At 33.7% G+C, this 13,897-nt stretch overlaps 1 protein-coding gene across 1 annotated transcript in view; it reads right to left on the minus strand.

Annotated features, from left to right (window-relative positions):
• Positions 1–1,427: 1,427 nt before the first annotated feature.
• PAPOLG (poly(A) polymerase gamma) overlaps positions 1,428–13,897 on the minus strand; it is a 29,514-nt gene continuing 17,044 nt past the window's right edge. The window contains exons 10-22 of the mRNA XM_033125121.1: positions 13,671–13,743; positions 12,777–12,897; positions 12,358–12,442; positions 11,914–11,967; positions 10,108–10,227; positions 9,590–9,699; positions 7,808–7,929; positions 7,325–7,500; positions 6,835–6,923; positions 6,525–6,745; positions 5,920–5,985; positions 5,674–5,730; positions 1,428–2,826 (exon numbers count right to left, since the gene is read on the minus strand). Of these exons, the coding sequence (XP_032981012.1) occupies positions 2,728–2,826; positions 5,674–5,730; positions 5,920–5,985; positions 6,525–6,745; positions 6,835–6,923; positions 7,325–7,500; positions 7,808–7,929; positions 9,590–9,699; positions 10,108–10,227; positions 11,914–11,967; positions 12,358–12,442; positions 12,777–12,897; positions 13,671–13,743 (1,393 nt within the window). The 3' untranslated portion in view covers positions 1,428–2,727. The remainder of the gene's footprint in view (positions 2,827–5,673; positions 5,731–5,919; positions 5,986–6,524; positions 6,746–6,834; positions 6,924–7,324; positions 7,501–7,807; positions 7,930–9,589; positions 9,700–10,107; positions 10,228–11,913; positions 11,968–12,357; positions 12,443–12,776; positions 12,898–13,670; positions 13,744–13,897) is intronic.

The raw sequence follows: 13,897 nt of genomic DNA on the forward strand, positions 1-13,897 counted from the left end.
CAAAGTTACCGTTATCGCAAACACCTACACAGTCTTTTAAAATTCATTCTCCTGCTCCAGTTTTACAAGGTTTTCAGCCACATTCCCTGTCTCTCAAAGTGTCCCTACGGTTAAACTAGCAGGTAATTGTTTTCCTTTGATATACACTATTTTTCTGAGCCCGTCACTGAAAAATGAGCAGATTAAAACCTAACACCCTTGTGAAAATGAACATGTGTCTACAAAATGAAGAACAGGTTATCTGACATTATAAAAATGTATTTCTAGGTACAGTTTCACACCTGAAATCAAACATATCTACTTAGTGCCTCTGAACGTAACATACAATCCCAGGCCACACTTTGCCTTTACTTACTTGGAATCAGTACAATGGGAGTCTCCTAAATAGTAACAAAATGTACTAAACATTTTACCTACTGTTCAGGATAGAAAACTTCAATTCTGACCAAACTCACCATCTCAAAAGCATCTCATCAATAACCCAGTTACCACACAGGTTGAAGAATGCTGTATTTGAGAAGTCTAACTTGAACCACTGGCTACGTCTTAAACCCACGATGAATGGACCCTTAAAACAAGAGAAATGACTATACTATAGAGTACAAGGGTTAGGCTTGTTGTTTTCTTATTAAAGACAAACTCCTCTAGTTGCTCCAAAGAATCATGGATATGGAGGGGATTCTTAAAGAGACTTTGAAAACTGATAACAGAAGGGGATAATAGCTAGATATTAAATATGAAAATGCAAACACATCACATATATGAAATTTAATAAAATCCCTTACTAAAGAATTTTTCAAAGTTTGAAGTCAGGTGATAGTTCTCCAGTCTTTTCATCATCTTTCTCTTTTGCTCAAGTAGAGTATTTGTAGAACAACTCTCAAAATATCTGAATAAAGGAGAAGGGTCAGCTATGAGAACAGCTTTGCCAAGGAAGCTAAAACTTGGTTGTGGAATTTCATTCTTGTCTTTTGCTATGTAAGAAGTGAATAATGGAACCATTATCCTTTCCTTGCTCTTCTTTACTTCTCAGAAGTTTTCCTTTGTATAAGTTAAACACTAGAATTTTCATTTCAGAGACCTAGGGGTCATAAGACAGGAGGGGGAGGAGAAGAATACTGCTGTCCAACAATCAGAATTCAAGTAGTTCAATTAATAGCAAAGGGCTCACAAGAGAAAATGGACTGCTATTACTCCACTGGCTAAGAAGTGTCCCATGAGTTATAAAATACACAACCAAATATTTTCCCTGCACTATTCAAATGGACCATTTTGTGTTTTTCCTACTGGGCCTACTAAATGCTGAGTGAAAGCTGAAGAAGGTAACATATACCAGCATTCCTGGCTGTGCAACCTATACATTTTCATTTTAAGAATAATTCAAGCATAATCCATATTTTAAAAAATTAGACTAAAGAGAGACAGTAAAGGTTTTAAAGTTTTCTCTTTGAAAAGATGGTATCTTACAGTACATACAAAAATACTCTGAAAATACATACGACTTCATTTACAAAACACTGAATCAACATATTACAAGAATTACATGGTTATGGATTTTAATAAACTGAGCATGCAATCATGAAACTTAAAAAATATTAAGAAATGCATTGAAAAAAGCAGTGTAAAAAAAGACAACTCATATAGTTAAATAAAAATTACAAAGGTCCTGAGCCAATTAATGGTTGGTAACAATGTCATTCAAAAATGCCTTCAGGTTTCAATAAAACCCACTGCTGACTTCTGCATGCCTAATTCGTGAAGAAAATGTGTGAAATTGTGGGGTAAGTAATGGTCAGGAATTATCATGCCAATTTAATTTTACACCTCAAAAAAACAAGTTTGCCATACTTAAAGATATCTTATTGTTGATGCTGGAATGAGTTGCTCCTCAGTAAAAAATACCAGTCAACTAATAAGAATGGCATGAGATAGAATATGTAATAATTTCACCATTCATATACTGACTTTCAGTATCCTGGTTATATTTTGATTCTTAATAAAGATGCATTTCAAAGGCCTCCATGGGAGGCAAAATATAGAGAATTTATGGTGCCCAACTCTTATGTAATCACTGGACTAATCCTCTCTGGTTTTAACTATGTAACATTTGGACAGAAAGGCACAAAAAAATAAAAATTTAAATATTCCATGTGCCATTCTGGAAAAAAATAACTTAAATCAACAGAACAGACAATAGGTACATCTACACAAGAGAGGAAATCAGAAGATACCTCACATTCATTAATCTTAGGTTTCACAAAGTGGCTTCAATGCTAAAGTAAATGTGTTAACATTTGGAAAATTACAAGACAATTTTTTTGTTTTCAACTTTTTCAGTTCTATACAATGATTACAACATAAGACAAAAAAAAAAAAAAAAGTTCAGGACTTGTTTTATCAGTGTCCAAAGAGTCAAGAACTGGTTCCCATAATAGAGAAACAAACATCAAAAGTTAAGGCAGTAAAACCTCCAACACAAAGCCATAGTATTATAGGTGACAAGTCGATAGCAGGTGATCCTCAGAGAAGTATATGTAGCAATCAATGAGAGAATGCTACAGCATCTGCAGGTCAAAGTGTGAAAGTTCAAAAACCTCTTCAAGGTTAAGCCGATGACTATAACTGTCACCTGATTTTATGTATGAGAGCCACTTCTGTTTTTAAAAAAGTGGCTGTATCTGTGTCACTAAATGATTGCATATTCACTTAAGTAAGGAGGCACTGCTTTTACCGATTAAGGGTCAGTCGAATAGAATTTTTGATGACACGGATGTTGTTTGCTGGAACTGGAGATGATGAATCTGATAGTTCTTTACTGGGTAGTCTCTAGTAGAAAGAAATAGAAACAAAGGAAAAGCAAATATAAGGCCCAACTAGTAAATCAGTCATAAAACTGAGTTTTTCTCTGAATCCCTTAAATTCCTAAACACTCAAGTATGTGTTGAGTATTTTCTCTCAATGTTCATAGGCATTTCTTCTTTTGGGGAATTTAAAAATTTTTTTTTAATTTTATTTTTTATTGTCAGGTGAAAAGCAGCAGAATAAGAAAAGGGTGGATGTGTGAGGAGTGTGAATACAGGAAAGAAGACTTTGTTAAATCAATCGCCACTTCTGCACTGAGAAATGCATAAAGAACACAGTCCTCATCGAGTCAGGCGAATTAGTAAGAGAAATTGGCAGAACACAGTCACGAAACAGGAAACTCTTGGGGTATGAGGTGAGAAATGAGTGTGTGTTACAGAGGAAAATTTGATATGTAGTTATATCCCTCAATTAGTTTCTGTAATACATTCAGGAAGAACACTGGGAGATACTTAAATTTTCAGGAAAACTGACTTTGTAGTCAGGCTAGGTAACTTCCGTAATGTAATCACTGGACTGAAATTCAATGGTGAAATTCAAGGATTTCTATATGAGGGCTTTTGAGGATACTACAGATTATTATATAATAAAAGCAAAGTCTAAGAAATTGAGAAACAAAGACAGACACCTAAAATACAGACAGTTGTCACCCGAATGGGAGAAGTTATTTACAAGCAACACCTCCGATACGGGGTTAAAATCCGAAATATATAAAGAACTCGTACAAGTCAACAACAGAAAAACAAACAATCCAATTGAAAAATGGGCAGAGGACCAAAACAGACACTTCTCCCAATAAGACATACAAATGGTCAATAGATACATGAAAAAATGCTCAACTTCACTAGCTATTAGGGAAATGCAAATCAAAACCACAATGAGAAACCACCTCACACCTGTTAGAATGGCTATTATCAACAAGACAATAATAAGAAGTGTTGGAGAGGCTGTGGAGAAAAAGGAACCCACATACACTGATGATGAGAATGGAAATTGGTACAGCTGCTATGGAAAACATTATGGAAGTTCCTCAAAAAATTAAGAATAGAATTACCCAGCAATGGTATGACCCAGCAATCCCCCTCTTGGGTATCTACCCCCAAAAATCTGAAAATATTTATCTGTGCTCTGATATTCACTGCAGCATTATTTACGGTGGCCAAGACATGGAAACAACCAAAGTATCCTTTGATAGATGACTGGATAAAGAAGATGTGGCATATATACACAATGGAATACTACTCTCCCGTAAGAAAAGATGAAATAGTGCCATTTGTGACAACATGGATCTTGAGGTTATCATGTTAAGTGAAATAAGTCAGAAAAAGTTGAGAACCGTATGACTTCACTCATATGTGGGATATAAAACTGAAAGCAACAAAGCAACAAGACAAACAAAATCTCGCAGACATAGATAATAGTTTAGTGGTGACCAGAAGGAAAGGGGGGAGGGAGACTGGTAGAAAAGGGGAAAGGGGGTCAAATATATGGTGATGGAAAGAGAACTGACTCTGGGTGGTGAACACACAATGTGATATATAGATGATGTATTATAGAAATGTACACTTGAAACCTATGTAATTTTACTAACCATTGTCACCCCAATAAATTTAATTTAAAAAATGCAAAAACATTTGTTAATAAAATTTAAATAGCAAAAAACAAAAATACAGACGGTTGTGTGACAGGAACAGTATATTGGCTTCTTGTCAAGAGATGACTCAAGACTTAATTCTCCTCTCATGTTACCTTGGCTAAACAAATTAGCTACATCATCTCCACATCCACCAAAAATTTCGGACACATAAAAATAGTGAATAGGACAATGAAGACTTAGATGTCACAACCAAGACTCAGACATTATCAACACTTTGCTACATTTGTTTGGTTTATGCCCTTACCCTTTATACTTGAAATAATTTAAAGCAAAACACAGACATGTCATTTCATGCTTTCATACTTCAATATCCATTTCAAAGTTTTTTCTTTCATTATTGCACATAATTATACACATATATTTTTTATAACCCTCTCTTATGCTAAAAGAAATTTTACAAATTCTACAACTAATAGAATGAGGACACTTTCTATTTTGCTTTAGAATGTCTAATTCATCCAGGGGAACAGGATGACAATTGATTATGATGAGACTTTATTCTTTAACGGGGAGTGAAAATAGCCATTTTGTTCTTTATTCCCTATAAACTCTCAGAGAAGGGATTTTTCTGATTTACATAAGGCTGATTTTTGAGCAACTGTTTATCAACTTACCATGCTTTGCTTAATAATACTTTATTATTAGTTTCAATGGTAATTCTTTGAAAAATAAAATTTTAAATTGACATTTAAGAGCTCTTTAGTTTTAGCTCTTTAGCTCTTAGCATGTACACTGGTACATTTGGTTCTTTTAAAATATTAACTTTGGTTCCTAACTATCAAACCTAAATTTTGACAGTAAACAGTCGTACACAATAAAAGATATACTATCAAATATTGGTAAGAATTTACTATGCTGAGCATTAAGCTACTTCTTTAAAGATAAATACAAAACAAAGGTTGAACATAATCTGAATAAGTCTTAAACTACTTCATCTTTAATAGACTTCTGAGGTACAAACACTTAGGATCACACTTTGTTTGCTATTTCCACTTCCAACTCCCAACTATACTGCTGGTCTTTCAGTTTCAGGATAGGGACAAAATCGTATTACCCTTTCCTTCACCCAGTGCTAGGCTCTAAATAAGCTTTTTGTACCTGTACGTTAACTACGCATTTTAACCTATACATATTACCTATGAATAAAGTGTTACCTTTTTCCGTGATGTATCAATAGTTGGAATAGGCATACATTCTCCTCCAATGGCATCCTAAAAACAGAAGAATTATTTACAAGTGACAACTTTCTCTCCTACATGCAAATGCTCATTTCTACATAAAATAAAACACATCAAAAACTTGACAGGCAGATCTAATCTGATTCACTTATGAGTACAGTACTTTCCTGATACATGACTCTAAAAAGTAAGTATTTTGAAGCACACTATTAATATATTTACCACTGATTTTCTTTTTCTGTTTTCAGCAGCACGCGATTCCTTAAGCTTTGATTCAAGTCGAATAAACTAAAATACAAACATTAAAATGATTTCTATTATTACCTACAAAAAACCCCCCAAAAAACCTATATAAACTGAAACACTAATTAGTGATTACACTATCATCAAAACTACTTATAAACATGGGTTGATTAGAGAAGAGAATTTAAATTAGACTGAATTCAACTGCCACCCTTAATTTCTACATTTAGATCTTTTTGGTTAAATCAATTCAGTTTACAACAAATAAAATAGTTTTACCACCCCCTACTGGAGGCAGAGGAGATCGACATTACAACACAATAAATATGATTAGTTACCAATAATGACTTCTGTGAAAGTTAATAAGAAACTTAGACCAACCATTCAAGTTTTCAGACACACACATTAGTAATCTGAATTTAGGACGAACAATTAATATTGTTCTTTTAGGGTTAGGGTAAATATTCTTTTTAAACAGTCAAATCCTAATAGAACACTAAGATAGCTACAGAGAATTGTTTCTTTAGTACTCTTAACTTTTAAAAAAATCTACTACTGAATCACGACTAAAGTTGTAACTTTACCTTTTCTATGTCTTTCAACCTCTTCGAAGACCCATCTATGGACGGGGAATGGGATCTCTTGGGCATAACATTCTTAGTTAGGTTTGACATTCCATTTAGATGTGGTTGTCCCTGGGCCGGGTTGTGGGATGTTGTGATCCTAGGAATAACATTTCGTCCTACTACAGTAGGAATGGTGCACACAGCTGGGGGTGACACAGCTTTTACTACAGAGTCAACTTCTGAGAAGGAAAAAAGAAAGATTTTAGTAATTAAATATCTATTTATATATGTATGTAGAATCATTAGTAACAAAAGTTTAGATACCTACTTGCACCAATGACTGGAATAGATAGTCCTTGAGCTGGCGGGACACTCAGTGGCTTTTCCACAATTACAGCAGCAGGCTCAGCACTAACCCTATTAAAAGTGTTAAATTATCATAATTAAATTATTTAAATATTACTTATTTAAAACACTTTTAACATTTAGGATTACTTCTTTCAAGTATTCCTACTTCAATATTTCATTGAAGGAAGAAAAAAGGGGAGAAAAAGGCAGAGGACCCAGTAAGAATTAAGAGAAAAAAATTAAACAGAAATCATGTTCAAATCCATGCACTAAGCTATTCCCACATATTCATATACCTAGGCCATGCCCCACAGCATTACCACAAATTGTCCAGTATTTTGAAACAAACTATCAACTAGTAAAATAAAATTCCTTAACAATTAAAAAAAAGTATTTAGCAAAGGTAGAGAAGAGTTTTCCATTATCCTCAAATACACTGAAGACTGAAAGGACAATTTTGAAATACAGACCTTTCCGTTTCCCCTGAAGAAGGAATATCAGGCTTGGAAGGCTTGTTTGTAGACACTGGGGAATTAAAAGGTGTTCCATTATCAGTGTCTCTGGAACTATCCAAACAATTGCTATCCAGAGATAATCTTTTGGATTGAGGTCCACTTGAACTTCGACTGACATCAGAAAGACTTTGCTGAAAGAAAGGAAAGCTTTCAGGATTTCAAAAAGCAAATGAGAATAACGACTGTTTTCAATTCTGAAATATTAGGCTGGTACAAAAGTAACCGCGGTTTTTGCAATTATTTTTAACCTTTTAAACTGCAATTACTCTTGCACCAACCTAATACATATAAAACACATTATCTTTTGTGATTAATGAAGGTGAGATTTTGGTCCCAGATGGAATTGTCTGTACTGTCCCTCTTCTCAATGTTTGGGAGCTGTATGAAAACAAATTTGTTCCCAGGAACCATAATGGAGAGTTAAGATTACAAACTCACCTTTTTCTTCTTTTGAAGAATCTCTGCTGGAAGATAGTGATGAAGTTGTTTTTTTTTAACATGAGTTGCTTCAATTTTCATACCTTCCTTTAGCATGTTTATATTGTTTGCCTGTCTGTACACTGTAAAAATGTCAGTATGTTAAATGGAAACTTCTTTCTGAACCAAGGGTTGTTTTCTTTTTTGAAATACATACTACCCATCACTACACAAACACACACACATACCCCTCTTACAGAATTAAGTATTTCTAAAAAGGTCACAAACCTATTCGAGTACCAACTAGTTTTCTTATGTCCAACTTCTAAGAATTTCGCATAATCAAATCTCATTAACAAAATAAATGTACGAAAAAAAGGTTTTTTTTTTTCCAAATCCTGTTTTCTGCTGTTTTCCCAAAAGGCAATCTCTTCACATAATTACTTGCCCAAGTCTAAGCTAATCCTTATACCAAATATCCAAGATGCAATTAAAGCTCTCCCTCTCCATGAAGCTTCTTTTACTACACCAATCATAGAAATGTCAGATGTCAGAAACCTTCTAGAAATACATCCTTATTGTACGGGTGGGGAAATGAGGCTCAACAGCTCTGGACATCTTTTCCGGGATTGGAATACACACAGCCCTAGATTCCCATCCTAGTACTTTTCATACCTTGTAAGTAAATCAATTTTATAAATTATTTAATGTATTTTAACTGTGAATACACGATTAGATAAGCTTACTAAAGACAGGGTTGGGGGGTTTCTTTTGCACAGTCAGTACTGTGAAATGTGGTGAATTATCTCTTGGGGCCTCTGTATTTATGTGGTGAACATTTTATAAATTTATAATAAACAGTTTCCCAACCTCCTCCTTTTTGAAAAATGAGCCCAAATTAGAATGGAAAAATTGGTATCTACGTTTTCATTCCAAATTGCTTATAAAAGAATCACCAGGAGTGTTTGTTCAACTTGCAGATTCTCTGGCTCCACTCCCAGGGTGATTCAGTAGTTCTAAGGAGACGCGCAGGGATCTGCACTTTCATGATAAACACGAGCACTAATTCTAAAGAATTCAGAGAACTCAGATGAACCAAATCAAGAATATTAATAGTATGAATGTACACTATTCCAGATTATTAAGATAACTCCAAATTTGTAATGAATATACAAGCATATTAAGATATTCCAAAAAGATATTATTAGGGAGCTAAATGTGAAAGACACTCTTTTTACTGATTTTGCAACATTCAGCAAGCTTGTGTTTACTGACATTTATTTCCTGTAAAAAACATAAAAATCAAGTCCTCTTTATGACTGTGATTACAGACCCTGGCTGTGCACACTAAGAATCACCTACAGAGTTTCTTTACTCTTCCCTCTTTTTGTTTTAAAAGATACCAAACATCGTACCAAACTCAGAGTTTAAGAGCATTCAGTAAAGTCTCTTCACCACTGTCCCCTAAACACACCTGGTTCCTTGACGTAGAAGCAACCAGTTCTGCCAGTTTCTTTTTTAAAAACTATATATTGTTCCAGAAATATTCTGTTTATAAGCAAACATGCATATATTCTCTCTTTACTGACTTATAAAAATGGTAGTGCATCCTACACGCTGTTCTGCAATTTTTCCCTCTACGTAATGCCATGGAAATTGTTTCATCATACCTTTGCTTTTTTAATAGCAGCCTGGATTTTTCTAATATGGATGTACCATATTCATTTAATCAATTGTAGAACTTGATGATACTGCATTACATCTAAGGTTGAGAACCATAGCTCTATGATGACAAAGTCTTACCTGTATCAGTAAATGATTGTATATCATATGTCAAGTCTATGTTAACACTTTCTGCATTTTCTACTCTCCGAAAAATTATTCCAAGGAACCACATTGATACGTAATTGTTGCTATAAAATAAAATTTAAGAATTTCTATTAATTTTTTTTTTACAACTTTACAGATGCTATTTGGTAATTAAAACTTGGTCTCTAGGGAAACATAAATACAAATTTCAATGGTTTGGTCAAATTCTTAAAACCGACACCAAGAACATTGGTAAGTCATACTGTGTTGTTATAGAGGATTAAATGGCTTTGAAAATGACTTACTAAATATATAAAGATGCTCCAAATATTTTTGCTGGGCTACCGATATAGCATGTACTTAGTTTCAATGCATGACTACTCAAGTTCAAATACATAATGTACCACCCCCCATCAATGCCTATTAATGACAATGCTACAACTGATCTTAGACAATACATACGTCAAATAACATTATTTAAGAAATATAATGTTAATAAATAATTAACTTACTCTTTATGATATTCCTTATTTCCTGGGAATGACTGGGGATTTACATGGGCAAGAGTAATAAATTCATTCCGTTCCAAGTTTCCAACAAGTACACGGATTTTAGATTCTACTAATCCAACCCTAAAATAAAATAATGGACAAGATTTTTTCCATATGAAAATTGGAAACTACATACAAGTAAATTAAACAGTATTTATAAAAATAAAACACGTATTTATAAAAACAGGTAGCAGACTGGATTTGGCACATAGCGTAGTAAATGACAAGTTAGTGAATTTCTGTTTTCCCCCTCTTTTTAAAAAAACTGATCTTTTTAATGCATTGCTGATTTAAAATACTCTGCCTGTTAAGACCATAAAATAATTATGATTTGAGCATAAACAAAACTATTGGTTAATTTGTTTCTAAATCTTTTTGCACTTTCAAATTTTATGTCTAAACCCTAAGGCTAAGATATGTTTAAATAATGTGACTCAATAAAAGCTAATAATTAGCATTTAATTCATGAAATAAACATGCTCTGATTTTCACAAAATTGATACTAGATACTGCATTTAAAAATTTACCAAAATCAGATCAGATACTACTAAAATATAGTTTCATCAGATTTCTGAAACTGTTCTACCTCACTTAAAAAATGTGACTCTAAGATATACTAACTTAATGATCTTGAATTAGAAAGAATAACTACAAGAACATTTTTACATCTTTTAAACACTTGAAAAAGCTTAACACATTATAACTGTATGCTTTAACAGCAGATACACAAAACACTGAGATATTCCTCGTGTTATGTAAATGAGATGTTGGCAAACTTACTCTGTAAAGGGCCAAATAGTAAATACTTTAGGCTTTGTGGGCCACACTGTTTCTGTTGCAATTGTTCAACTCTGCTTTGTAGCAGGAAAGCAACCATACACAATTTATAAATCAGTGCGAGTGGCTGTGTTTTAAAAACACGTATTTATAAAAACAGGTAGCAGACTGGATTTGGCCCATAGCATAGCTTCCTGAACCCTGATACAGACAAATCAAATACTCTTGTTTTAGTGAAAGGTTTCTTTTCAGGGTCCCTTTACTTTTCAGTGAAATAAGCATTAAACACTTGAAGCAAAAATAAGAGAATATTGTTCTGTTTTCCTTTTCCAGAAGTCAGACCAGAGGAAAGCACTACTGTCTCTGGTGGCCTAATAGCTTCTGCCTGATGGAGCTAGGGATGTCAACACACTAGAGGAAGATGAAATGAATTTCGGTGCACTAGAAAGAATGCACTGCTCTTTGACCAAAAATATCTCCTCTCTGTTGACAGAAGCTTAAAATTCTGAAAACTTTTATGCCACCATCCCCTAAATTAAAATATATAAAATGCCTTTTTCCTTCCAGTTTTAATGGGGAAAACATGATGGCAAGGATGGAAAACTCAGTAAGAGTCTAGTATCAGAATGATTTTAAACTGCCTCAAAATTTTGCTTAAATCTGACTCTAAGAAGCAACAAAAGGCCAAGATATGTATATATATCCTTACCTTGTATGACTTCTGATTCTGAAACATTAATTTGACAGCATTTTATTTTTAAATTAGTTTCAGGTGCACAAAACAAAGTAATACTTAGACGTTTATCATTTATACCCTCACACTGTTGACAGCATTTCTTAAACAACGATGCTCCATGGTTATGTGCAACAGTTGCCAATAAGATTTAATAATTTTGAAAGTAGAGAGAGTGTTTTATAAATGATAAAGTATCCATAAACATGTAATCACCACACACACAGTAGGTAGAAAACTTGAAATATAAGTCTTACCACTCTAGATGGTTTTCTTCTGTTGATGCACTGGCAGTCAATACTATATAATGTCTAGGAAGAATATTCAGCAACAATTAGGGGAAAAAAGCCAGAAACACTGTTAGTGTCTGCTTTTTCATCATTACTTTTTCTTTCTCCCTCCCGATGAACAAAAGAACTAATACAGGCACACAGTTTATGAAAATTAAAACATGCTCTGATATTCACAAAATTAATTCTAGACCCTGCAATGAAAAACAATTTACTAAAATCAAAAAACAAAAACCACTAACACTGGGTTAGATACTACTAGAATATAGAAAATCGTAACTTAGGATTTCTGCTAACTGATTCTCTATTGTCACTTGAAATGTGACAACTGTCACCCATCATATATAAAGTTTAACATTCTCTTTAAACACACACACACACACACACACACAAATGCAAAATTTCAAATACCTATACTTTTGAAAAAAATTTGGTGGCTCCAGCAGTTTCGACCAGTCTGATTTCCCTTGAAGAATTTCACCTGTGACTGTGAGACCTAAATTCAAAAAGACTGATTTTGAACAGTGACCATCGTATTATCAGCCCCTGTATCACCCTACCCCAAAATCTTTAATACCACCAAATTTTTAAGTAAAAAAAAAAGTAAATTTATTATGTTCTTTCTCAGAACACAAAAATCAATTTCAACCAGATTGGCTGGCTCCATTTTTTGGCCTTAATATTATATTTTGCAAAACCAATTACTGAAAAAATAAACACACGTTTGAAAGAATTTTAAGAAATAACAGGCATAACTGCGACAGAGTAAAACTGTTGTCAACTAAAAACTTGTGGGAATATGTAAAGGGCAATAGGGCCAACAGGTTTACCTTGTTTAAATTCTTCTACCATTACTGTTCGAGTTGATGTGGACACATTATACGTAGAATTCTGTTGTGGGTAGGCAGGGGTGATTATGGGCATGAGATGATACCTATCTGATGGATTTACCTGTGAAATTAGAAGCAGAATAATAGATCTATTCTCCTATTTCAGTTGTCCTCACTTCATTTCCCCAAAAGTCTGAAGAATATGAAATATAAATTTAATACTACATGTCCTCAAGTCTAAGAAGTACATTCCCCTCCCCGACTACATTTATTTCTGAAGTCAGATGAAGTCAAAGAAAACTCTGCAGAAGTTTATTTCTCCCCTGAAAAGGTGTTAAATCTATGATACATCTTATAAACAATGGTCTTTTGAACCAAGGGAACACAGTATCATAGCTGCAAAAAGCATTATGTGGTCCAATGGTTCTCAATCATCTTTTTGCACCTACTCAGTGGATGATTTCCCCTAGGTTACTCTGAGAAATGAGCATTCACTCTAAAAGCAAATTAAAATGCAAGGTGAGTGAAAGTTATGCTATCTTGGAACCATGAATCTGCTTTAAATTGCACTGCAAAACATTTATTTTACATACTTCGGTGCTTTATTATTAGTAACTAATTACTTGTAAGATAGTTTTTAACAATGGATTATGACATTTTGGTTGATACGTCCACTCATCTAGTCTTATATGGGTGATTTTTTATGACATAACATTTGGATCACCACTGGAGATGCACATCAATAGGACCAAAAAACCACTGCAGAGGAAGAGAAAGGACTAGAGTTACATGGAAGGAAGATAAGCAGGCATAAGAGGAATTTAACTAGACTGTAATTTAGAGAATACTCCTTTTCATAAAAGGTTTAATCAAATTCTATAATAAGTCACGTACCCGAGGATCCCAAACAGGCAAATTCAAATTGCTTTCTTCTGGTTGTTTCAGCAGCACAGGATTTGGCCATTCCCTAACAAGAATAAAACAAATTAACTCACATAGGACCTCACTTCAGGAACTATATGAACTGTTAAAATCATAAGACTTCGTTTCAACTTTCATACAACAAATGTTTTGGTTATTTGATATTGAAATAAAGAAATGGGAAAGGGAAGGAAGTATGC

The sequence above is a fragment of the Rhinolophus ferrumequinum genome, chromosome 13 (genome assembly GCF_004115265.2).
Source record: "Rhinolophus ferrumequinum isolate MPI-CBG mRhiFer1 chromosome 13, mRhiFer1_v1.p, whole genome shotgun sequence".
In the NCBI taxonomy this organism is placed as follows: domain Eukaryota; kingdom Metazoa; phylum Chordata; class Mammalia; order Chiroptera; family Rhinolophidae; genus Rhinolophus; species Rhinolophus ferrumequinum.